The sequence below is a fragment of the Sciurus vulgaris genome (genome assembly GCF_902686455.1).
Source record: "Sciurus vulgaris genome assembly, chromosome: 2".
NCBI lineage: Eukaryota > Metazoa > Chordata > Mammalia > Rodentia > Sciuridae > Sciurus > Sciurus vulgaris.
In genome coordinates this window covers 189,927,726-189,952,381 of record NC_136462.1, presented here as the reverse complement: position 1 = coordinate 189,952,381, position 24,656 = coordinate 189,927,726, and the positions used below count along the sequence as shown (strand labels likewise).

General features: G+C 51.8%; 2 protein-coding genes across 4 annotated transcripts; one reads left to right on the top strand and one right to left on the bottom strand.

The window, feature by feature from the left end:
* The first annotated feature begins 435 nt into the window (after positions 1-435).
* Positions 436-24,656, top strand: MATN4 (matrilin 4). 3 transcript variants are annotated; one of them, XM_079129203.1, is made up of 12 exons: positions 436-2,361; positions 14,331-14,451; positions 15,151-15,720; positions 16,260-16,382; positions 18,215-18,337; positions 18,437-18,559; positions 18,650-18,772; positions 19,980-20,030; positions 21,341-21,754; positions 21,853-22,005; positions 24,107-24,214; positions 24,295-24,656. In XM_079129203.1, exons 2-12 carry the CDS (start codon positions 14,373-14,375, stop codon positions 24,351-24,353), a joined length of 1,926 nt encoding a protein of 641 aa, XP_078985329.1. In that variant the 5' UTR covers positions 436-2,361; positions 14,331-14,372; the 3' UTR covers positions 24,354-24,656. The 3 variants fall into 3 exon arrangements, with proteins under 3 accessions (XP_078985329.1, XP_078985327.1, XP_078985328.1); XM_079129201.1 differs by lacking the exon at positions 436-2,361 and adding an exon at positions 11,778-12,093 and having other exon boundaries at positions 14,335-14,451; XM_079129202.1 differs by lacking the exon at positions 436-2,361 and adding an exon at positions 11,963-12,091.
* Positions 2,351-11,764, bottom strand: RBPJL (recombination signal binding protein for immunoglobulin kappa J region like). Its single transcript, XM_079129207.1, is given in 14 exon segments — positions 2,351-4,069; positions 4,174-4,277; positions 4,427-4,582; positions 5,492-5,644; positions 5,893-6,002; positions 6,401-6,538; positions 8,744-8,918; positions 9,190-9,305; positions 9,489-9,559; positions 10,622-10,747; positions 11,573-11,594; positions 11,597-11,623; positions 11,626-11,643; positions 11,646-11,764. Coding segments are annotated over 14 exon segments (1,587 nt in total). The 5' UTR covers positions 11,743-11,764; the 3' UTR covers positions 2,351-3,795.

The window sequence follows — 24,656 nt, the reverse complement described above, 5'->3', positions numbered from 1 at the left end:
GCAAGCAGCCAGCTGTGGCAGGTGTTTACCTCTTCAACCACTCAAAGAATTATTGTACCACCACTACCCTGCCTTTGTCTCTTGGGGTCTGGAAGAGAGCCAGACTCGGCTAGGGGGGCCTTTTCGTGTGTGTGTCTGAGTGTGCTCAGGCCTGGCACTTGGCAAAACCTTGTAGGTGTCACATTGATTTCACTTCCCTTAAAGCCGCTCACTTCCTCTCTCCCTTGTCATCTTCATGGACTGTGCCCTCAGCAGTCCACATCCTCCCCAGGGAGGAAGATGTCTGAGAATTTTACCCAATTAACAAAAGACAACTAGAAACCATAGGCAAGTGCTTAAAATGAGAGACTATGTTTTTGGTTTTTTTTTGGTATCGGGATTGAACCTAGGGATGTTTAACCACTTATCACATCTCTAGCCCTTTTTAATATTTTATTTAGAGACAGGCTCTTGCTGAGTTGCCGAGGCTGGCTTTGAACTGGAGATCCTCCTGCCTCAGCCTCCTGAACCTCTGGAATCACAGGTGTGTCACCACACCCAGCAGAGACTAGTTTGTTAATGGTGGGATTTCAGCAGCTTGAGAGATGACAAACTGGAAGGTTTGGGGACAGTCGTTTTGGCCTTATCCTCACTATGTGACCCATCCTTCCTCAGTCAGGGGTGCAGAATTCAAACCAACAGCAGGCTCTGTCATTGACCTGCTGTGATTTGGCTTCCCTTGGAGGCTCAGTTTCCCCATCTATAATATGAGGAGGAAATGTGGGCCAGAGCTATGATTCTCAGTTCTGGCTCCTCACTCAAATCACACAAGAAAGTCTGCCAACAATACAGATGTCTGGCCCCCACACCCAAGGTTGAGCCACAGGGTGTGACTTAGGTAGCTAATTTTTATAGCTTTGTAGCTGATTCTAATTGAAGTGGACTAAATTAATCCATAAACTTTTTTTTCTCTTTGGTACCAGGGATTGAACCCAGGGGTGTTTAACCACTGAGCTACATCCCCAATCCTTTTTAATATTTTATTTAGAGGCAGGATTTTGCCAAGTTGCTTAGGGCCTTGCTAAGTTGCTGGGACTGGCTTCGAATTCCCAACCCTCCTGCCTCAACCTCTGAATCCATGAGGATTACAGGTGCCGTCTGATAAACGGGTTTTAGAGTACTTGGAAATTCCTTAGAAGTATGCAGAATTGAGTATATAGCCTCACAAAGAATCCCAAGAACAGACAAATTCAAGGTTATCATTTGACTCCAACAGCTTTTCACTACTAGAAATGAAAACTCAACGCTAAAGAGGAGAACAGTGCCACCTTGTGGTTTTACTTTGCACTTGCAACAACCAAATTATCTGCCATGCAACACAATATATTTATTTATTGAATATCAACCCAGTGTAAAAGGCTTTGTGATGTGCCTTCTACGACATGCCTTCTACGGCTTTCAACATGGAGCTCACAATCTGGAGGGAACAACGGGTAGGTGCATAAAGCCCTTTGGCCTGAAGTTAAGAGGCAACAGCATAGAATACAAGCCTAGGGCCAGGGCTGGCTTTTGTTGGTCTGGGTCTGGGCTTGGAAGAGCTCTGTGCTTGATTTCATCATCTCCTGTCTCTGTCTTAAAATTATTTGAACTAGGAGCCAAACATTTTCATCTTTCCCTAGGCCCTGCAAATTATGGAGTTGATACTTCTTCAAGTAGTTGAGGAATTTTTGACATCTGACCTGAGTCTGGAAGGCAGGGCAGTAGTGGAGGGAGAGCAAAGGAGAAAGATTATTTTAGTGTGGAAGGAGAGGCAGAGTCCTCACACCGTGGTGACAGTAGTGCTACGGGAGGGAGACAGAAGATCTGGTGCTGTAGAGGGGGTGGAGAGGGAAGAAAATGTGCTGCGAGATGACTGAGGCCCAGGTTCAAGGAAGTGCCCCAGGACAGGCCCAGCAGCTGGAACTCAAATACAGACCAGGGAGCAGCTTTGGGGTCACAGGCTTATCGGTGGGACCAAGGCTTGTAGGATCCCCTGAGAAAAGTGCAGAAGAGGACATTGCTGCTTGGTGGGCCCTGGGCTTTCAGGGAAACCTAGGTTCTTGACTTCTGAGGCTCCTTCTTTGAGAAGTGGCAGCAGAAGCCCTTGAGGGCAGGGATGAATGGGCCCTTGAGCCAGCTCCCCACATGGTGTGCTGTGAAAGTCCTCTTGGCTTCCTCCCTGCTCCAACACCACCATGAGACAACAAAACCCTTCCAAGGCAGGCCCTGTGTTCCTCAGCTAGGATTCAACTTCAGGGCCCACATGGAATCCCAGCAAGATTCCTCCTCACCACTCAAAGTGGATTTGCTGACGGCAGATGACAGAACTTACTCAAGACTCTGGTGAGTCTAAAAAGCCAACCCGATAGGGTTGCTCATAAAGGGATTTTCCCATAAAGTCTCTCGGGACTTTCCACATGCTGGGGGAGGAGTTCTACGGGAAATGAGCTCTTCCTCAAAAGGTCAAGGAAGGGCCTATGGGTCTGAGTGCTGAACCCACAGTTCAGATCAGGTGTCCCTACTGGACACCACCAGGGGCTGGTACAGGTAGCTGGCACCATCCATGTCCCTGGTTCCCATAGCCTGAGCCAGGGTCCTGTCTGGTGTTTGTTTGTTTGTTTATTTTCCTTCCCTGGGCAGAGTGTGGGCAGCCTGATCAGGGCTGGATTGTGATTTGGTCCTCGGCCCCCATACAAAGAAGTCCCCTCTTTTAGGTGCATTATGGCCCAGTCATCCCAAGAGTTCTGTCTGGATTATCCTGGGAAAGTTTTGTTCTGAGGAGCTCCCACGTTGCCTCTGGGTTGGGCTGCATTCTTGCCTGAGATGTGAATATAGCTAGTAAGGTAATTAGTTACTGGAGGGACAGGGGCTCAGGGATATCAGCTACCTCTAGAAAAGATAAAAATGGCAGGCTCTCCACCACAGAATCTGCCCTGCATAGGGGTTGATTCTAGTACAGCAGAGGAAGCCCTGATCCTCAGGCCTGCATTCAATTAGGCCCAGAAAAGAAATAACTAGGGAGATGGTTATGATGGCAAAGCCTGCCTGCTCTCCCGGGCACCAGCTCAGCCACCAAAGCCGTGGGCCAGAGATCAAACACAGGCAAGGGCACAGTGCGTGGCTCCAGCCCTGGAGGAGTGCCTGGAGGGGCAGATCCTAGTGACCCACAACAGGACCAGGGCTCCAAGTGGGATCCGGTGTTCCAGGTGAGACTTAGGATTTGCTGTGACTTGGTGCTGTAGGTCAAAGCCTACAGCTTTGTGCCGGAGAGAGGAGGCAGGCTTTGACCTACATCTGGCACTCCAAGCAGAACCAGTGCTCAAGGGCATGCTGGCCATGATTCAGAAGGCATGCCTCATGCCAGGGTTTGTGAAACTATGTGTTTTCTGTTCAAGTGGGGACGCAGATGCCTGGAGGGCAAATGACCCAGGCTTGGCTCCTCTCCCTCCACCCAGCTTGTGAAACTGGGAAAGAAAGGAGAGACAACGACAGAGGGAATAGGGACACAAAGTTCCTGAGGCAGAGAGAGATAAATGGACAGGTAACAGATAAATGATGGACTGATTGATTTAGAGACACCGAGAAGAAACAAAGACTGGAAGAAACACACACTGAATACAGACAGCATCGCTTGGGTCGTGTCTTCCTATATGTCTAAGAACAGGTAAATGACGCGTAAGACTGCACTTTTCTGGCGAGCCTTCTTGCCCTTTCACGGCAAAGGCGCAAGGAAGCAGAGCATGGAGAGCTGGAGCAACCCCGGGGCGCAGGCCGCGCCTACGTCTGGATGAAGAGGTGGAAGTTGGTGCGCGTGAACTCGTGGTGGATGCTCTCGAGGAGCGCGTCGGCGTCTGTAGCAGGCTCGGCGGCGCCGGCGGGACCCGGCCTGGCGCTGTACTCCGGGGTGTAGGTGAAGGAGAAGGCGCTGGGGTAGAACAGCCCATCGGTGCGCACCAGGCTCACAGGCACCGTGATAGGAGTGCGCAGCCAGCGCCAGTCGCTGCCGAAGGCCGCCACATCGGGCACCACGCACACGAGGGACCTCGGGCTCCTGGGGGTAGGCCATGGGGGTTAAGGCTACAGTGACTTTGGTGGCAGGAACACTCCCGTCCCCGCTCCCCAGAGCCCCGGGAGGCTGCTTCCTCCGCCCCGTACCTGTACATGGTTTCTGCCTCCACGTCCCCGAACCACACCTTAAGCCCCGAGTGGAAGTTCTCTCCATGCAGCTCCAGCGTGGCCACGTCACCCCCGCCGCTCAGCTGGGGTAGAATGGGACCAGGTGGGCTGAGGAAGGGACCAGAAGTCTGCTGCCCTCCCTCACCAGCACTCCCACCTGCTGGAGCAGACACCTCCAAGCCCGCCGCCGGCGCCCCTCAGCGCCCCCCAGCGTCCCCAGCGCCCGGCTCACCTCCAGGGTGCTGATGAGCGGCACCGGAGTGACGGGCTCGCGCGTACGGGCCAGGCTGGTGCTGAAGGAGAACTCCACCGACTCGGTGCCGATGATCGTCCAGCAAGAGCTGTCGTTGAGCAGCGCCCTGTTCGCCTCCTTGGGGCAAGGAGAGGCCTGCGAGGAGAAGCGGCAGAAGCTTCTGTCGATGGTGGCCACCGGAGGAGCCAACATAGTGCCCGGCCTCCCCGGTCCGGTCCAAGCCGGGTCCCGTCCTAGACGTTGCGGTTTACATGCCCCGCGGGTCTGGACAAGCCCTTGAGTTCTCTCACTTAGAGTTCAATAAATTCGGTGCACCAAGTGGTCTCTAATGGCCTTATTTTCTTAGGATTCTATAATTTTAGTTTCATTAATTAGCTTATTTATTTTGGTACTAGGGATTGAACCCAGGGACACTACCACCAAGCTGCATCCCTAACCCTTTTTGTTTTTTCTTTGAGACAGGGTCTGGCTAAATTGTCCAGCCTGACTTCAAACTTGAGATTCTTCTGCCTCAGGCTCTCCAGTGTTGGGATTACGGGTGTGTGCCACCAAGCCCAGCCTACAATTTTATTTTTTAACATTGTGCAATTCGGTATGCTAATATACTACCATTTAAATATTCATGGAAAGGAATATTATTCAATAATAACAATAGTCATTCTCTACAAATTATGATTTCATCTCCCAACATTCTGTGATAATATTCTTTTGGGAATAATATTGCTGAACAGTCATTATTATATTCCACACTGCAATTCTGTCTTAACATTCTACGATTCTAATAGTTTTGCTCAACAATAATCAATACTATTACCAATTATGATTTTTATTTATGTTCTATAGTTTTATATCCTATCACTCTATGATTTTAATGTTCTTAGGGAAGGAGTGTTGCTTAATAATAGTAATTATTTTTTTTAAATATCCTACAATTCTGACCTTCCATGGCAGGCAGTGTTGCTCAGTAAGCAGCGACCATGGTGAGAGCTCACATCACTCTCCCGTTCTCCCTTTTGAGGATGCTTGTGCGGTATTCCCACTCACCTGGAATTGCACCACCTTCTCTGTGGCAAGGCATAAGTAGGTGCCACCCCCTCCTGGAGGACCACCTGGAAACTGAAAGGCACACTTGTGCAGTTGAGAGATAGGCTCGTCCACGTCAAGGAGCGCACACTGTTTGGCTACCTTGCGGATGATCTGTAATGCAAGCGTGGCTGGCAGGGTGGTGGCCAGGTGTTCAGGGGTCCAGAGGCTGTCATCCCAGCCAGTCTCTGCTGCTCTGATAGCCTTTCGGTCACTGGTAGATACCCGCAAACCACCCAGTGTTCCCAGAGCGAGAGTAGGTGTCTTCGTGTGTGGGGCCTCACCTCCCAACCCTACCCACATGGGCACTTCCTCTCCATGAATCTGGGGAGCCCCTTCAGGCACGACCTCCTTCCTCATACCAAAGGTGGCAGCGTGATGCCAGTGACTGTGCAGACAAGCTGAACCAGGGAGCCATAGCGGACATAGCCCTCTCGAGGTGGAAAGTCCCCCTGGGAAGAGTGCTCATCAGCTGGGGGTGAAAGAAAGAAAGAAAGGAAGAAGGACTTCAGGGACCCCAAGCTTCTGCTCCAAATCCTGGCCCCATTTCACATCATACTTGGGCCTTGTGGGAGGGGTCGGCCCTCAGGGAAGCAGTTAAGCTGAAGGCTCTAATCCTGGGAAGGTCACTTGGGCCATCACTATAAATGTCTGCTCCTGGGGCAGACACTTACGTGGTATGAGGGAGAAGGGCATGGACATTGGAATCAGAATGGCTTGAATTGGTCACTGACTTACTGGGACCCTGGGCAAGTCTTTTTATTTCTGAAGCTCAGATACGCAGAGCCAAGTTTATTTTCCTTGAGGAGTTGGGGTGACGATTGAACAAGCTAATGCACAGGGAGAGCCTGTGCCTGCTGACATAATTACCCAGGTGGAGCGTGAAGGCAGCCCACTGTCTCGCGCTGGCCACAAAGGCCCCATCTTCCACGGAGAGGTAGCGTGTGGACACCGTCTGGGAGCGCAGGCGGTTGAAGAGGGAGACCTTTGAGCCTGAGGATATGCACACTGTGAAGGGAGGTGGAATCAGTGCCCTGGCCTGGTGTGGTCCCTTGGACTTGCCAGTCAGTCTCTGATCCTCTGTCCCCTGTGCCACCCTATGCCCACTGGCCTGGACACACTGCATTCATATTTCACAGCTTCTCATCTAATGCTTGCTGCTGTCCTGCCTCTGGCCTTTGCCCACTCCCTTACGCTCCCTAGGCATCCTCTGTTCAAAAAACCAGAATCTCATCAAGTCACTCAGGGCCTACTTTGTGGTAGGCACCGTGCTGGGTACTGGGTACCAAAGTGTCAACTAGGCCCGGCTCTGCTTTGGAAGAGTTCACCAACTCAAGGTCATAACTATACAATAGCGATATGATGTGGTGAGGGCTGAGATGGATCTTTTTGGAGGAGGTTACACTTTTAGCCAGGGAGCTTGCAGCAGGTGGGCATTACACAGAGGTCACTCAAGCAAAGATGGTGTGGCATGAAACAGCTGCGTGATGCTTCCAGGGCTTGACATTTCTCTCTTCCAGCCTATCGCACATACTCAGAGTCATGGCTTGAGCTTCTTGTTGGACTCTGACCATCTGGGGAGAAGGCACGGGTGGATCCTTGGCCAGTCTCTTCTTATAGTGCTGGACAGACTGCAGGTGCTCCATTTACACTTTGTCCTAGCCCCCCTCCTTAGAATAACAGCCAGTGTTTATTGTTTTTTTAGATTGTTGAATCTTTTTTTTTAAACCAGTGTTTATTGTGTGCCAAGTACTCTTCTAAATGTTTTCACATGTTTTAGCTCATTTGATCCTCTTAACAACTTTCCAAGGTAGACAATACTACCCACTATAGGTAGCAACCCGCTCAAGATCATGCAGCTCACAAGCTGTAAAACAGCTTGTTGTAAGCTCAGGCTGCTGAGCTCTGGAATCTGCACTCTTAATCATCACATTGTGCTGCTACTCTATCTGGCTCTCCCCTGATGCACAGGGCCAGCCAGAACACTCTGCCTGGATCTGAACATTGCACAGATTTTGTTGCTGCTGATGTTTTCTGGTGCTGGAGATTGAGTCCAGGACTTCATGCATGCTAAGCAAGCACTGTACCACTGAACTACATCCCCGTTTGTTTTGAGACAGGGTTTCAAACTTGCTGAGGCTGGCCTCAAACTTGCAATCCTGCTGAGTAGCTGGAGTTATGGGTATGTGCTACAGCACTCAGCTCCAAATATTCCTTAAGTTAATGGATGAATATTCCAAACCTCATTTTCTTCATTTACCATATAGGAACAATGATAGCAACTACCTCACCAGGACACAATGAGCATCAGACAGAATGATGTCAGTAGATGCTTTCTCAGAAAGCCCCCTCCCACCCCCATCCCCACCCCAGCAATGTTCAGACATGCCCCTCCCAGCCTTTCTTAGAACTTCTAACCCTGGGATTTGCCACTTGACATCAGGACAGTATATATCTCAAATTGCCTCTCAAATCCATTGTGTGTGTCTCCTCTGCAAGGCTATGCTTTTCTCTAGAAAGAGACCCCTGCTCTTATTATATAGGGATCCAGCACTCAGCAGAGTCAGGCAAACAGCAGGCACTCCATATTTCTCTCTCTCTCTCTCTCTCTCTCTCTCTCTCTCTCTCTCTCTCTCTCTCTCGTTTCACTATGTTCCCTAGCCCAGTCTCTAATTCCCTAATTCCTGAACTCAAACAATCCTCCCGCCTCAGCCTTCCAAGTAACTGGGATTATAGGCACACGCCACCGCACCGGGCTCCACAAATACTTTCAATTGAATTTCCTGTCACCTTATTGCCACCCCCTTGCCTCCAGTGCTGGGGATTTAACTCTGGGGCCTTGCATACGTAAGCAAGATGCTGTACCACTGAGCCCCAAACCTCTGTACCCCAAACCCCTCTCTCGTCATGTTTAATCTGCCCCCAGTTTGCCAACTGCCAGTCGATTTTTGTCTGTTCTGAGCCCCGCCCCATCCCCCCTTCCACCCTCAAGCTTAGGCGTCGCCTTTCCTCAGTCTTTGCTCCTTGTAACCCCAGGTTACACCCGCTCATTCAGATCCCGCCCCCCTCTCGACTAGACTCCACCCCTGTCACTCGGATCCCACCCCGACATCTCGGCTCCACGCCCCCCACCACGTCCCTCTCCAAATTCATGGGTCTTGACTTGATTGCACCTCCCGCCCTGCCTTGCAGGGAGGCCCCGCCTCGGCTCACGGTCGGTGTTTTTCAGCGACTGCTTCTTTTGCGATGGCTTGGAGATGACCTTGATGAGGCGACTGTGGAAGGTGCCCAGCTCACGGCCCCCTCGAAGCACCAGCCGCAGCACCAGCCGGAAGTGCTTCCTCTTGTCGGCGTCTGAGATATACAGGGTCTTGGCACAACCAAATTCCTGTAGGCACGAGGACAAGGGACCGTCACATCCCGCCCTCCACCACCGGATGAAACAACCTCCCGCAGTTTTCTGACGCCCAGCCTTTCGGAGGTGACAAGAAGCTCCAGGAGCCAGGCCTCAAGCGGAACTCCGACCTCCCGATCGCCTGATCTCCTGACCTCCCTCCCTACCTATCTCTTGGCTTAGGGAGGGGACATAAGGGGACCTCCTCTCCAAGAAAGAGGCAGGGATGGGAGCAGGAATCGGGATGCCTCCCATGCACTCTCACCCTGGAGTCCGGCTGCTCCTCGAAATTCAACTTCTGCGTCTCGGCAGCGCTGCCGGACGCGCCGTCCAGTCCCATGTAACCGCAGACGGTGGGCCCGGTCTCCCCCGCCTGGTGGGCTGAAAAGGGGCGTGAACCGGCTCTGAAAGGACTCGGGATCTTGACTCAGGCTCCAGGCAAGCTTAGCTTTCGCCGCCAGAGGGCGCAGCGAGGCTGCGTCAGCGAACCGTCCCGCTCCCAGGCCCAGAGCGCAGTCCTCCCTGCTGAGATGAATAACCCGCAGCCCTTGAGTGCGCCCTCACCTTGACCCTGCACTGGCTTCACCCTCCAGCCGGGACCCGCGAGGTAGACACAGGGCGGGGGGCAGAAGAACCTGCGGAGACATGAGAGTGCTGGATTCGTATACCCATTTCCGCTTGCCTATCTCGTGAGCATCTCAAGATGCAAACCCTACAGTCCTCCCTTTCTCCCCTAGGCTCCTCCATGACCGTGAACCCCATTAAGCTCCGAACTTTGTTTTATCTACACCCCTTAGCCAATCCATCACCACGTCCCCTCCCTTCCACCTTCAAAACATATCCGGAATCCACGGACTTCTTACCACCTCCCCACCGCTACTGTGCCTACATCTGCCTTCCAGCGGGTCTCTCTATTGTCCTCCTCCACCCTTCAAACTATTTTTCACACAGCAGGCAGAGTGATTTTTTTTTTTTAAGACAACATGAGTCAAATCACGTTACTCCTCTTCTTGAAATCCTCCAGTGGTTTAAACTGCCAAGTCCTCACGTGATCTGGCCCCTTGCTTACCTCTCTTCAACTTACTTCCTAACCTCCGCCCTCTTCCTTCAGTTCCAGCCATTCTGACTTCTTTTGTACCTCGAACCTAGTTGGTACAGTCACAGGGTTTTTGCGCTTTCTGGTCCTTGTAAGTGGAACATGTTTCCCTTGGATTTCCTCGCGGCTGGCTCCATCTTAACATTCGAGTCTCCTCCTTCATCTTTCAAGCTAAAGTGCCCTCACTTCAGTTTCTATCACATTACTCTTTTATTTTCCTTTTAGCTTTCCTTGTGATCTGAAAATATCTTATTTGCTGACTTGTGGGGAGTTTATAGTTAGTCTCTTCCACATTAAAGAGAAAATACCATGGAGGCAGGGACTGTCAGTCTTGTTCCACTGTGTGCCCAGTGCCCAGCAGTGCCCACAGAGCCTGGCACATGATAGGATACTCAATAAGTGGATGAATGAATGAAGAGTGGGTGAGTGAGTGCAGATGGGAGGGTCACAAGGAGGTTCTCAATAGGCCAAAGTGGGGGCCAGGGTTGGCTGAGAGACAGGTCTCCTGACCGGCCAATAGCTGAGGTCTCAGCCCTGCCCTGGCAGGAGGGCAGAGGGGTGCATGGGGCTGAAAGCTGAGAGGGGCCACGGAGGCTCATACCGCTTTTCATTTCCGTATGATTTCTGGGCCACTTTGGCATGCAGGATCCGCACTGTCTGTTCGCATCGTTGCTGCAGACACCTGCACACGCCTTCTCTCAGGACGGTGGTGCACTCTGGGGAGGACCTAGGAGCAGGACAGGCCCACAGCAGGGAGAGTCAAGGGTTGGGTGACACATGGCCCACCGCTCAGGTTGAGTGAAATGAAGGGAGACAGGAAGGGAGGTGGGGCTGCTCTACATTGTGCTTCCCAGAGGTCAAGTGGGAAGGCGTGTTAGGCCAAGGAGAGGACTTGGGTGCAAGTTGTGGGCTAACTATTTGGTCTAAATATTTGAGATCCTCCGTGAAGCATGCTTGGGGCCTACCAGGACCACCCAGGTGCCACTCTATGGGTCTGGCTTCCTGCCTGCCCCGTTGCAGTCTGGGGCCTCAGGGAGACACAGATGTGACACAAAGGCCCCACTTATGCTGGCCTTGAGATGGGGTATGTGGAATTGGTCGTTAAGCCTCCCATCCCCAGAGAATGCCAAAGGGGAATGCTGGAACTGGGCCCAGAGGGCTGCTCTCTCACCTCCTGCCAGCGGACTCCACCAACAGGAAAAGCACCCCCCCAACTGTGTCCCCAGGACCAGGATCGGGCAGCTGCGTCCTTCTGGGCCCAAAGCAACATTCCTCTCTTTCTCCTGTGAGAAGGGGCCTGTTGCCCTGCGGGCTTTCCTTGATTACAGGGAATCAAAGTCGATTACATTGGGCTGCAGGGTGAGCCAGGTCAGAGCCAGGGATTTCTGGTGATTTCTGGGCATGGGGATTTGAATGGGTGAGGGTGGGTGCGCCCAAAGCCCGCCCCACTGCGGGCGCCGTGAAGGAGTCTGGTGGGAGAGATTTGGAGAACTAGCAAGCTGGGACCCAAAGAGAGCCACTATCCCTGAGGCTGTGCGTTTGAGCCTTTTACCCTCTTGGTGGGACCCGAGTCAAGGCCTTTCCTCACTCCTGGAAGGGACACGGAGGGCAAGAGCCGGGCGGGCCCTGGGACGTCGGGCCAGGCAGTCGGCGGCCAAAGCCAGGACCGCTCCGCCTCTTGGGGCTCTCCTCGGGGAAGTGCCTCGCAGGCTTCCAACGCATTCCGGCTGCGAGTGTCGCCGCCCGTCTCCAGCTGTAGCCGAATTCTGACCCGCAGCTCGCGCCTGCAGCTCCAACCCGGCAGGGACAAGGGACGCCACACTTGCCCCGCCCCAGTCGTAAGGGGAAGGGGGGGATCGCTCCCTGCCAGTGGGAGGGTCGCAGCCCGCGCTCCCCCTCCCCACACACCAGCCTTAGGTTAAATGCGGCCGCCGCCTCTGCTCGCTCCAGCTGCCTGGCAGTCCCCACCTAGGGCACGCTGCCCACGTCGTTACCTGGTCCAACTGCCCGGGAGGCTCCGCCCGTCGGCTCCGAACTGCAGCCGCGCCTCTGAGCTGTCCGGCAGGCTCAGGTGAGTCAGAAGGCCCGGGGACATTGAGGGGTCTGCAGGGGAGCCGATATCAAGCCCGAGCCGGAGACCTCATTTAACCCAGGAGGCAACGCCACAGTGCCTCCATCTGACCTGCGGTGACCGTTCCCTCTTCAGGAAGGTCCTTTCCAAATTGAATGTCCACGGGCAAAGCCAACAAAAAGGGGGCATTCTTCCCCTAATCTCCTCCCTCCAGGCCCAGGCACCGAGGGGTTCGATCTTGGGCAGCTCTTGATGAAGCAGGCACAGACCTCCTGTCCCTTGCAAGTCCACCTTTACTAATCTAAGCGCATCAGTGAAACTTTCCCTTTAACGCCAGGATTAACTCTTCAGAGGAGTTCTGGGCTCTCGTGTCAGTCGGGTGACCACTTTGCTGTGACATTGGGTGAAGACCCCCATTGTCCTCTCTGGACCTAGTTCTTTCTGTAGACTGGGGGTAAGGGGTTGGATGAGTGATGGGATTCTCCACAGTCCCTATTTTGAATTTCTAGGATTCCTGGGATTGAGGCAGAGAAAGAGCCAAGTGAATGTTAGCTCAGGTCAAGAGTAGGATAAGGGGGACCCTAATTAGGATTTGGGGCTCCAAAGGCAGGTAGGAAGGGTTGCAGAGTGGCAAAGGCCCCTCCTGCTTTTACCCACATGCAACCCAGGGGTTCTCTCCTCTGCTGTGGTCCAAGCAAGAGAAGGAATCCCCACCCTCCTATCTCCACCAGCAGCTGCAGATCCAAGGGGCACATTTAGCTTAGTCACCCTGTCACAGTGGGCCCTGCCAGAGAGATTGTTGTTCCTCCACCAGGCCTGGAAGGCCAAGGGGAAGAAGAATCCCAGTCAGGAAAGCCTTCTGGAGTGATCGTCAGCCTTGCTCAGAATAGGCCCATTCATGGAATTGGGGGGTGGGGAGATGGGTTAGGGGTGGCTGGCCCTCTTTGCCAAGAAACAGCAACAGAAAAATGACTGAAGCAGCCTCTACGTGGGGCATGGGGGTGGGGTAGGGAATGGAAGAAAAAGAGGTGTGGTGACTTCTAGGCGACAGGGAGCTAGGCAGCTTAGGAGAGAGCAGGGAAGCCAAGAGCCCTGGATTCTAGTCCTGCCCTTGCAGCTCAGTGGAAGGTCTTCTTGGGACTCAATTTTCCCATTGGTACAATGGTGGTGGCGAGGGTCCTTCCGTGTTGTCGTCGGGGGCCATTGGAGGGTGAGGTCTCACCTGCTGCCCCCACAGGGTCCATGGCCACTCTGCGAGGCCTGGGCTGATCTCTGGTTGCCTTGTGGGCACGTCCAGTGCCGCCGTCGCTGGAACTCTGCACGACTCTGCTCTTCGACCCTTGTGCGGGATATATTTCATTCAGGTCTTATCTTCAAGGCCCCGGGGCTCCTAGCCCGCTGTTTGCTCTGGGCAAGAACACCTGCTGGGCATATGTGGGCTTCCCACGGCCACTAGGCCAGTCGCAGCCAGACCCGACGCCCCCTGGCGGCCTTTACTGAGAGCAGGCAAGGAACTGAGGCACGGAGTTGTGCGTGGTGGGTTTTGACTTGCTCACAGTCCACCACACCCCCACTCGAGCCTGAGAAAAGGGAGGACCTTCTCCGCCACCTGCGGTTGGGCGGTGTACGCAAAAGGACTTTGGGTTGTAAAGACAGCTATATAGAAGCTCCTGTGTGCGGAGGGGAGGGCCGAGGTACTGAAGGGTTTTGTCTGCAGAACTTGGCCTCTCGGGGAAAAGAGGGACAGAACACCGTGGTTGGCCCACAGAACCAGACAGAATAGGATACTATCCCGGCGTAACCACTTCCTTGCTGCATGACCTTGGGTACCAACGCTTGACTTCTCAAAGGCTCAGCTTTCTTCTCTGAGCAGTGGGAACAACAGCAGCCTTGGTGTTAAGAGTTGGAGAGAGGAGTAAATGCGTGAAAGGCATTTAACGCTGTAGCTGGTATTTAGGAAAGGCCTTTTTTTTAAATTTTGCATATTTAAGCTACTATTTATTTATTATTCTGTTGTTCTACAAAGTATAAGTTTCTGCAGTTCTACAAAGACTCTCTTGAGTTTCCCAGCAACCCAGTGTGATGACAATTTTTTGAGTTGTGAAACGTCTGGAACATACACAACAATAGAGATTAGTAAAATAACCCATGACCCTCTTCTCTCCCCTTCAAGTACCCATTCCCTGGAATAAGAGCTCTGTCAATACCATTGCTTTTCTAATTTCCTTTCTCCCTCCAGGCTCTGACATCTTCATTCTCTGTCCTCTGTCCTCCAAGCAACATGAGAGGCCTTCTTTGCTGGCCACTGGCCATGTCGCTGCTCCTTCTCCAGCCCTGGGAAACGCAGCTGCAGTCGGCAGGTGAGCGGTGCCCCGCCCTCACCAGTGGGAGGAGGGAAGCACAAGTAGCTTCATTTGCAGCCAACTGGGTCTGCTGGGGAGAGAAAAGCCCCGGCTTGGGAGCATAGCACACTGGGTTTGAGCACAGGGTGCTTCTCCTCTCTGGGTCTCACCTATGGGACATGGCTTAATTTGGGGTACATGCAGAACTGTCCATTCAGTGTTTAATTTTGAAAAACATTGAAACATGGGAAAATCAGGAGATTTCACACAATTCTAATTTGGGATTTCTTTTTATAAAAATCCAAGGACCTGATACTATTCGGTTCTCAATGGCCCACATTTGGTTGGAGTTGGTCTGTTTAGGACGATACAAGCTGCACGTTCACAGTCCTAACACAGCCAGTTCATTCATTTATGTTGCCCGCCTGGCCATATGGCCATTCCACATTTCCTCCTAGCCTTTTCCTTAATGGATAACATCTTCTCAGAATAGCCCTCAGAACCGTACATGGGAATTTGTTAGATCTCCTAGCCCGGTCTCTCAGCAAATGCTGGATACGTAAGGGTATGTCACCTGCGTTTGCGTGGCTAATGCTAGGTTAACCTTATGCAGTTGCGCCGGAATAGCAGCACTTCTGGGTTTCCCTGGGGTGGAAGTGTCTCTTTGGCGGTAAGGCTTTGTTGACCTAAGAGAGTCCTTCCTGATCTCCACTGCAGGTCCCAGGTGCCACACTGGGCCCCTGGATTTGGTGTTTGTGATTGACAGCTCCCGCAGCGTGCGCCCCTTCGAGTTCGAGACAATGCGGCAGTTCTTGGTGGGCCTCCTCCGCAGCCTAGACGTGGGGCTCAACGCCACGCGCGTCGGCGTGATCCAGTATTCGAGTCAAGTGCAGAGCGTCTTCCCGCTGGGCGCCTTCTCGCGCCGCGAGGATATGGAGCGCGCTATCCGCGCCCTGGTGCCGCTGGCACAGGGCACCATGACTGGGTTGGCAATCCAGTACGCCATGAATGTAGCCTTCAGCGAGGCAGAAGGGGCGCGCCCGCCAAAGGAGCGCGTGCCGCGGGTCGCTGTCATCGTGACCGACGGGCGCCCCCAGGACCGCGTGGCCGAGGTGGCGGCTCAGGCGCGCGCTCGCGGCATTGAAATTTACGCGGTGGGGGTACAGCGCGCTGACGTGGGCTCCCTGCGCGCCATGGCGTCACCCCCTCTGGACGAGCACGTCTTTCTGGTTGAGTCCTTTGACCTTATCCAGGAGTTTGGTCTGCAGTTCCAGAGCCGGCTGTGCGGTGAGTCGCAGGGGCGCCTGGAGCGAGGCTCGAATTCTCTTTGGATTCTTGTTCCCATGACACTGAATCCCTTCCCATCCGGGAGGGGGGGTGTGTTTCACCATAATCTTAAGGTCAAACTCCAACACCAAATGCCTTGATTGATTGCTGTCCCTCAAAGCTGAGAGCAATGCCAGGCAGCGGGCCTGCCCCACCCACGTGGCTTTGGCTCCTCCTCCTCTCATCTTAACTAGTTCCACAAAGGCTGCAAGAGTCACATTTTGAGTTGTTCTGCCCACTTTAAACACTTCTCCACTCTGCATCGTCCTTACCCCTGTGTGGTCCGTCCTTGTCCCACTGACATCTCTTCTGTGCCTATTCAGAGGAGCTGCTCAAGCCCTCTTCTTTCCCTAAGCTCTCCCACCTGGACAGAACCCCCTCTAACGAAGCATACCCCACCTAAGGCCATACTTGAGGATGGTGCCTGCCTCTGACCCCACCCCATCCAACTCTCATTATGCCCACCTGGCTCCTGCTGATTCTAGTGCGTGTGTCCTCAGGGAAGGACCTGTGTGCTGAGTGGGGACACAGCTGCCAGCACCAGTGTGTCAGTGCTCCAGGAACGTTCTACTGTGCCTGCAACTCCGGCTACAAGCTAGCAGCAGATAGCAAGAGCTGTTTGGGTGAGAGCTACCCCTGCCCTGCAATCTCACTACTCCTGAACCTTCTTTGGCTCTGTAGTGCCAGAATCAAACCAATGAGTTTGGAAGGGTCTTTAGAAGTAAACACTGGCCTCCTTCAGCTTAGAGGCCCATGGAAGAGGGAGTCCAAAGACCTGGTAGGACCAGAGTTAAGAATCTTGATCCCGTGTATTTTCTGTAGCCTGTTCCCCTTTCAGCCCAGTCTCCTACCTGGCTCCACTCCACCTCTCAATCTTGTTTCTGTCTCCTTTCAGGAACAGCCTTCGGTTTCTGTTACTTAGACACTGTTGGGTTTTCGGTTAGATGGAATCCCCCCACATGCTGCTCATTCCTGCCTCTGCACTTCAGCTCCTTCTGTGGGGCTCACTCGGGCTGCCTTTACTGCTCCATCTGCTTCTACAAACCTTCCTCCCTCCTACCCTCTTCTCTCCTTCTCTCTCTCTCTCTCTCTCTCTCTCTCTCTCTTTCTCTCTCTCTCTTCCCTCCCTCCCTTCCTTCATTGCTACCAGGAATTGAATCCAGAGGTGCTTAACCACTGAGCCACATCCCTAGACCTTTTAATTTTGTATTTAGAGGCAGGGTCATGCTAAGTTGCTTAGGGCCTTGCTAAGTTGCTGAGGCGGGCTTTGAACTAGCGATCCTCCTGCCTCAGCCTCCTGAGTCTACAGATCTCTCAAGACCTTGTTGTTCACTTTTGTCTTCTGAAAAGCTCTGGCACATGATTCCTTGCTTACCTGATTGGGTTTTTCTTTGTGGTGTATGTATGTGTCTACTCTTGTGATTGTAACTGTTGCAGTTTCCTGGCTGCTAAGTTAATAACAGGAGGATTCCATACATTAGCTCTCAACCTCACAACAACTTGGAAAAAGAGATCATGTGATCTCAATAACCCAGATGCCACCTGGGTTTCTAGAAACTTTTTGAAGTTTGGTTTTCACTCCCCATTTGAGGACTGTGACCCTTCAAATTCCTCCCCAAGATCTCTTCTGCTACATTCATTAGATATATGGGTCCTTTCTCAGTTTTCAATCCCAGATGTACTGTTCTTGTTTCATGCATGTGAATCAGCCTCTTCTTTGGTTTAAACACTTGTGGTCATGCAAGTGTGTGTGTGTACCTGTGGGTATACCCATTTTACTAAAGAATGACTGCCAGAGATATGAGTTGCACTTATAAAGTCAAACATGAAAAAGAAAAAAATTATAATTGAATGTTAGACATGCTTATTCCTCAGTCAGCTCACTACAGGGGCCTGTCACCCGCACCTTCAACCCACACAGTTACAGATCTCCACACCATCTGGTGTTCTTTTTCTTCAAGGCAATTTCCCCCTTCCCACTGCATATCTGCTCTCTTCACACATCCAAACCATCAGGTGCTGAACAGGGCAAGAGCCCTCCTTTACTAGAAGGAAGTCGTACATAACAATGCTGTCTTTACTTATTTTTCCATTTTGCAGATGGGGAAATGGAGGCTCAGATAGGTCAAGTGGCCATACCTTATCCTCCCCTGTAACTCAATAGCATCTGGAGGACAGGGACCCTGCCATCTATGACTGTGGCTCAGTCCTCCTGGCTCAGTAATGAGCACACTGGGATATGTCCAGGGTTTGAGTTGGGAGGGTCTCCTGGCCCTGAGGAAGGAGGCTCATGTATATAGAAATTGTAGATGCCATGGTGGCATGGAGACTAACTAATCGACATCTCTGGGGCTGGGGTCCAGGCATGGGTGTTCTTAACAAGCTTCCTGGGTGTTCATGCTCTAGGGCTGAGAAGTGCAGCCCTGGGCAAAAGCTGACCTCATCTCGTCCTCAGCCATCGACCTGTGTGCTGAAGGGACTCATGGCTGTGACCACCACTGTGTCAGTTCCCTGGGCTCCTATTTCTGTCGTTGTCGGGCTGGCTTTGTTCTCCAGCGGGACCAGAGGAGCTGCAGGGGTGAGTAAGTCCCCCAGCTCCCAGTACTGGCACCCTGGCCTGAGGCCTCTGGTGGCTCCAGTCAGGAAGGACATCTTGCTGTTTCTTTGTCCCCGTCAGCCATTGACCACTGCAGCTTCGGGAACCACAGCTGCCAGCATGAGTGCGTTAACTCTCCTGGTGGGCCACAGTGTCGCTGCAGAGAGGGCCACGACCTGCTGCCTGATGGGAGGAGCTGTCAGGGTGAGGCATGCCCTGCTTTTGTGGGGAGGGGTAGGAGACCTTAACTGGCGCCACGCACCCTGACTCATCCTGCCGTGTCTCTCCTCTAAGTCAGGGACCTGTGCAATGGTGTCGACCATGGCTGCGAGTTCCAGTGTGTGAGCGAGGGCCTCTCCTACCGCTGCCTGTGTCCGGAGGGGCGGCAACTTCAGGCCGACGGCAAGAGCTGCCTCCGTGAGTTCCGGGTGTGAGACTGTTGTCTGCTTCTGCCCCACTGCCCGGGCTCTGCGGCTCAGGGATGTGGGGTGGGTGTGCGTGTTGGGGGGTTGGGGTTTCCGTGCCCTGCCTCCATTGCTCTCCCCTCAGTCTTCTATCCTGCTGTCAATGGTAACTTAAAAATCCATATAGGATCAAATTCTTCCTTTGCTCAAAATCCTTCTGTGGCTCACCAGTGCCTACAGAATACAGATCAAATACCTTACCACTGAGTTTTTCAAATGGCGGGCACAACCACATTAGTGGATGATGAACTCAAATTAGTGGTTTACAACCAGCATTTAAAAAGAAGAATGGATGGGAAAATAGAGTTTCCTGCCTGTAGAAAGAGTAAGTATTGTTTCATGAAACTAAAGTTTGGTTATATGTCAGTATATGAAGTGCGTCATGATGTATTATTATTTTTTTTTTTTTAACTGTGGGTTGTGGTCAAAATTTTGAAACTACCACTTAACTCATCACAGTCTAGCTTCAGCAAACCCCATTAGCGTGTCTCCTGCCACATGTAGACAGTTTAGTCATGCTGGCCTGCTCCTTCCTGAATGTCAAGAACTTTTCAGCAATCATGCCTCTGCATATGCTGCTCCCCACTTTCTAGATTGTTCCCCTCCGCCTTGATGAACTCACTCCCACTTGTCCTTCAAGACTGTCTTACTGCATATGAGCTGCTATAACAAAGTGCCATAGACTGAGTGGCTGCCTTCATCTGCTTTGTGTTGCTTTAACAAAATACCCATGGCTGGATGATTTATAAAGAAAAGAAGTTTATTTAGCTCACAGTCCTAGAGATTCAAGTGCTGGCATCTGCTTGGTTTCCAATGAGAGCCTTCTTGATGATGGCATCATGTGGCAACAGCACCTGGGAGAGTGGCGGTTGGGCATGTGGAAGAGACCAAAGACATGGGGTGGACTTATTTTATAATTACTTACTGTCACGATAATCCAGTCCCTTGAAGCCTAACTCATTCTGTTGAGAGGGGCATTAGTCCCTTGCTAGGGTGGTGCCCCCATAACTGTATTGCCTCCCACTAGGCCCCACTTCTTAAGGGTGTCACCGCCTCTTAAGAGTGTTACACCAGGGGACCAAGCTTCCAGCCCGTGAGCTTTCTGGGACAAACCATATCCATCTCGCAGCAGTGGCTTAAACAATATTTATTTCTCATAGTTCTGGAGGCTGAGAAGTTCAAGACCAAGGCGCTGGCAGATGCAATGTCTGGTGAGGATCTGCTTTCTGGGTCATAGACAGCAGTCTTCTCACTAGGCCCTCACATGGTGGAGAGAAGAAGTGAGCTCTCCTGAGACTTTTCAGGACAGATTCCATTTCTGAGGGCCCTACTCTCATGGCCTCATCTAATCCTAATTGCCTCCTGAAGACCCCACCTCTTCAGACCATCACACTGGGGAATAGGGGTCAACATAGGAACTTTGGGAGTCACAGAGATTCAGTCCAGAAGAAAGACCAAATCCAAAGCCATCATCTTCGTGCAGCCTTCCTCCATAACCACAGGAAGGAGGAATCGCCCCGGCGTGGGCTTCCTGCCTTCCCCTCTCATCTAGTACTTTCCTTAACCACGTCTGACTTGCTCCGCTCAAGCCTGATTTCCTCATGGATCGGGATTATATTTTTCTTTGTCGTTAAATCTCCTTCAGGGTCCAGTGAAGCCCCTGGCTCAGAATAGGGGAGGCAACACTGTAGAGTGGTTAGGAGCAGGGGTTTTGGGGTCAGACAGACCTGGTTTCTAGTCCCAGCTCAGTGGACTGCTAGCTATGGAATCTGAGGAAATCACTTTATCCTGCAGAACTTTAGGTTGTAGAAAATGGGAATAAAACTCAAGGTTATTAGGAAGTTTGAGACTATATATACAATTACCTAGCCAAGTGCCTGGTGCATAGTTAGCTGTCCATAAATAATGTTTTTGCTATTAATACTGATCAGGTGCTTCAAATTGTGCCTGATACATAGCAGATGCTCAATTAAGAGTAGAAATTGTGTTAATTATTATTGTTGTTGGTCATTTTTAAAAAGAGTCTTGCCAGGCATGGTGGCACATGACTATAATCCCAGCTTCTGTGGAGGTTGCAGGCAGGAGGATCACAAGTTCGAGGTTAGCCTGACAACTTATAAAGACTCCATCAAAAACAAAACAAAACAAACAAAATGAAACAAAACAAAAGCTTTTACTCTCAGTTACTCAGGAGGTTGAGGCAGAAGAATCCCAAGTCTGAGGCCAGCTTAGGCAGTGGCAGCTTAGCTAGACCCTGTCTCAAAATGAAAAAGCTCAGTGCCAGAGAGCTGCCTCGCTTGCACGAGGCCCTGGGTACAATTCCTAGTACCCCTCCCCCCCCCCCCCCCAAAAAAAAGATGATGATTTGTCCTACTGCCAGGTACAGCTGGGACTCAGTAAATGGTATGTTTCCTAAATGTGAATGAATGACAGGTTGTTGTCGTGCTTGTTATGATGATGATGATGATGGCTGTTGGTAGTCAAGGACTGCCCTCTCCATCCAAGCCTTCTGGCTGTGCAGGGTGCCGGGAAGGCCACGTGGATCTTGTTCTGCTCGTGGATGGCTCCAAGAGTGTGCGCCCACAGAACTTTGAGCTGGTGAAGCGCTTCGTGAACCAGATTGTGGACTTCCTGGACGTTTCTCCCGAGGGCACCCGCATCGGGCTGGTACAGTTCTCCAGCCGCGTGCGCACCGAGTTCCCGCTGGGTCGCTACGGCACCGCTGCCGAGGTGAAGCAGGCAGTCTTGGCTATTGAGTACATGGAGCGCGGTACCATGACGGGCCTGGCGCTGCGCCACATGGTGGAGCACAGCTTCTCGGAGGCACAGGGTGCGCGGCCTCGCGCCCTCAATGTGCCTCGAGTCGGCCTGGTCTTCACGGACGGCCGTTCCCAGGATGACATCTCAGTGTGGGCAGCGCGCGCCAAGGAGGAAGGTGGGCTTGGCACAGGAGAGACTGGGCTGGGGTTCGGGTGGGCGCGAGGTGGCGGCTTCCCCAAGGCCTGGCGCGCCCTGAGTCCGCGGGTCCTGCAGGCATCGTCATGTACGCGGTGGGCGTGGGCAAGGCGGTGGAGGAGGAGCTGCGGGAGATCGCTTCCGAGCCCGCCGAGCTGCACGTGTCCTACTCGCCGGACTTCAGCACCATGACGCACCTGCTGGAGAACCTCAAAGGCAGCATCTGCCCCGGTGAGCGCATCTCTCAGGGCTCCAGGGGTGGACTCGCCAGACAACAGCCTTGTTTCAAGTGTAGGTCTCTGACCAGCCGACCAGTCGCATGGCAGTCACCTGGAAGGGTGTCAGAAATGCAGCGATTCCCGCAGTCTCCAGACCTAATGAGTCAGAATTGGCACTTTAACAAGACCAAGCGGGAGAAGCACTACACTAGGTTCCCTTTCCCCCAAATTAGCAGTGTTCAGAATAATTTGGGAAAACTTCCAAAGGCACGCCAAATTTAACATTTGTAAGTGGAGCTACAGCATGTATCCCTTGAACTTGTTGGAATTCAATTTTATGGGCTTGGCAAAGTGGCAGGACTGAATGTTTTAAGTACACAAAAACATGTGCTTGTTGGACGACATAGCCCATAAATGTAATCCATCTGCTTCATCTGGTTCTCAGCAGAGGGAAAAGGGACCAATTCTACCTGTGGAGGAGCAAGGGCTTGTTGAACCCTGAACTCGTGCCTTATAAATGACATAGAGAATTTCTTGTAGGTAGTTGTCAACAAAGGAATTTTAGACTCTAACCCAGGCACAAGATGTGATTCTTCTTTTAGATTATCAGGTTCTGAGGGCAGGGCTGAGCCTGGCTGAGTGTGTGTGTGTGTACATTTCTCTGTCTTCTCTCTGGGCAAATTCTAATAATCATCCAGAGTATTGCAGAGCTACTGAATTAGCTGCTCTTTTAGGGTCCAGTTCTGACTTTTACATCTCCTACAGTGTGACTTTGGACAAGTGCCTTAAACTCACCTACCTTAAGGTTGTCTCCAGCTCTAGAGTTCTAAGGGAAGCCTGGGCTCTATGGTTGAGGCTCTTTCTTTGGATGTATTATCCTCCCCTTTTTCTGATCCTTGTTTTTCACATGTGCAAAGTTGTATGGAATGGTTATTGATTCCATCAACAACAGGACATACAGCAATTTTCTAAGGATAAATACAGAACTGAGATTAAAAGATAACTTTTAAATCATCAAAGCAACTCTTTATGAAGTCTAAGTGCCAAGCATTTTGCTTACTACTTTGTATTCTGTAAAATAAAAAATGGCACACAATTATAGAATTTCAGTGCATCTTACTATGGTAAGATTTACCATTTTATATACCATAAAAAGGTGTAAATTTTAATTGTAAGTCTCTGCCCCTGAAAGGTTGAATTGTGTAGGGAGATAGGTTTGATCAGTGGTTATTAAGCATTAATGTACATCACAGTTACCTGGAGTGTTTTGTTAAACAAACAAACAAACAAACAAACAAAGCTCCAACTCCAGATTTTATGGTGCAGTAAGTCTGGGTTGGGGTCTGATAATTTGCATTTGTGATAGATTCCTAGGTATTGATGCTTCTGGTTCAAGTTGAGAACCACTGGTGTAGTTGAAATACACTCTGCAGCGTTGACTTGTGTCTTGAGTTGTGCTTTCCAGTAAAGTAGCCAGTAGTTACATGCATCTTCTTAATTAAAATAAAACAAAAATTTTAGTTCTTCAGTGGCAGGAGACACATTTCAGATGTTAAATAGGCACATGTGGCTTGTGGCTACTGCATCAAACAGGGCAGATATAGAATACTTCCATCAGTGCATAAAGTTTCATTTGGAGAGTGCTTGCTGCTCTGGCCTCTTGCCACTCAAAGTGTGGTCTGTGTACCAGCAACATTGGCATCACTTGGGGGCTTATTGGAAATGTAGCTTCTCAGCTCCTTCCCCATTCTGAATCAGAATCTGTGTTTTGACAAGCTCCCCTGATGATTCCAACCAGTAGTACAGTGTGAGAAACTCTCTTGCAAGTTGTGTGCAGACACACTCACACCATTCTAAAATCACTGAATCCTCACAACCACCGATGAACGGTTTTCCCGTTATATTCATTTAACAGATGAGCTAACTGAGCTTGGAGAGGTTGAATGAGTCTTCCAATACCTGACAGCGACTTGGCTGGCACTCAGCCCAGGTCTGTCCAAATTCAAAGGCCATACTCAATCAAATACTCAGTGGAGGTGATCAGAGCGCCAAGGCCAGGGCCGGCTTGGCCTCCTGCAGTTTCTCCTTCCGGTGACTCTGTGCCCTACTTGCAGAGGAGGGCATCAGCGCTGGGACCGAACTTCGGAGCCCGTGCGAATGCGAAAGCCTCGTGGAGTTCCAGGGCCGCACGCTGGGGGCGCTGGAGAGCCTGACGCAGAACCATATCCTTTGGGGCTAGAGGCCTGGGCTGGAGGGAAGGTGAAGGGACCCTGGAATCCCAAAGGCTTCCTTAACGGCTCACTGGCCCAGCTGACAGCGCGCCTGGAGGATCTGGAGAATGAACTGGCCCACAAGAAGTGAGAGCCGCTGGTGGCCTGGACGGGGCTGGGGCTCGGCTTCGCGGACTGTGCACTTTGCGCCAGGCAGGGTCCGAACCCGTTGGGCTGGGACTGTCAGTAGGAGGCGCTGGCGGGCTCCCAGCGCTGCGCCGAGCTGGCCTCGCCTGGATCAGAAGCCAGACTTTGGGGGACCAGGTTATGGCGGGAGGTGAGGGGGAGATGGGCGTGCTAAACCCGCACGCTCTCGCCGCGTGCTGCGCTCCGTTCTTTGTTGGATTTCTTTTTTATTTTCTTTTTCTTAAAAAAACAAAGCTGGTTTCCACGA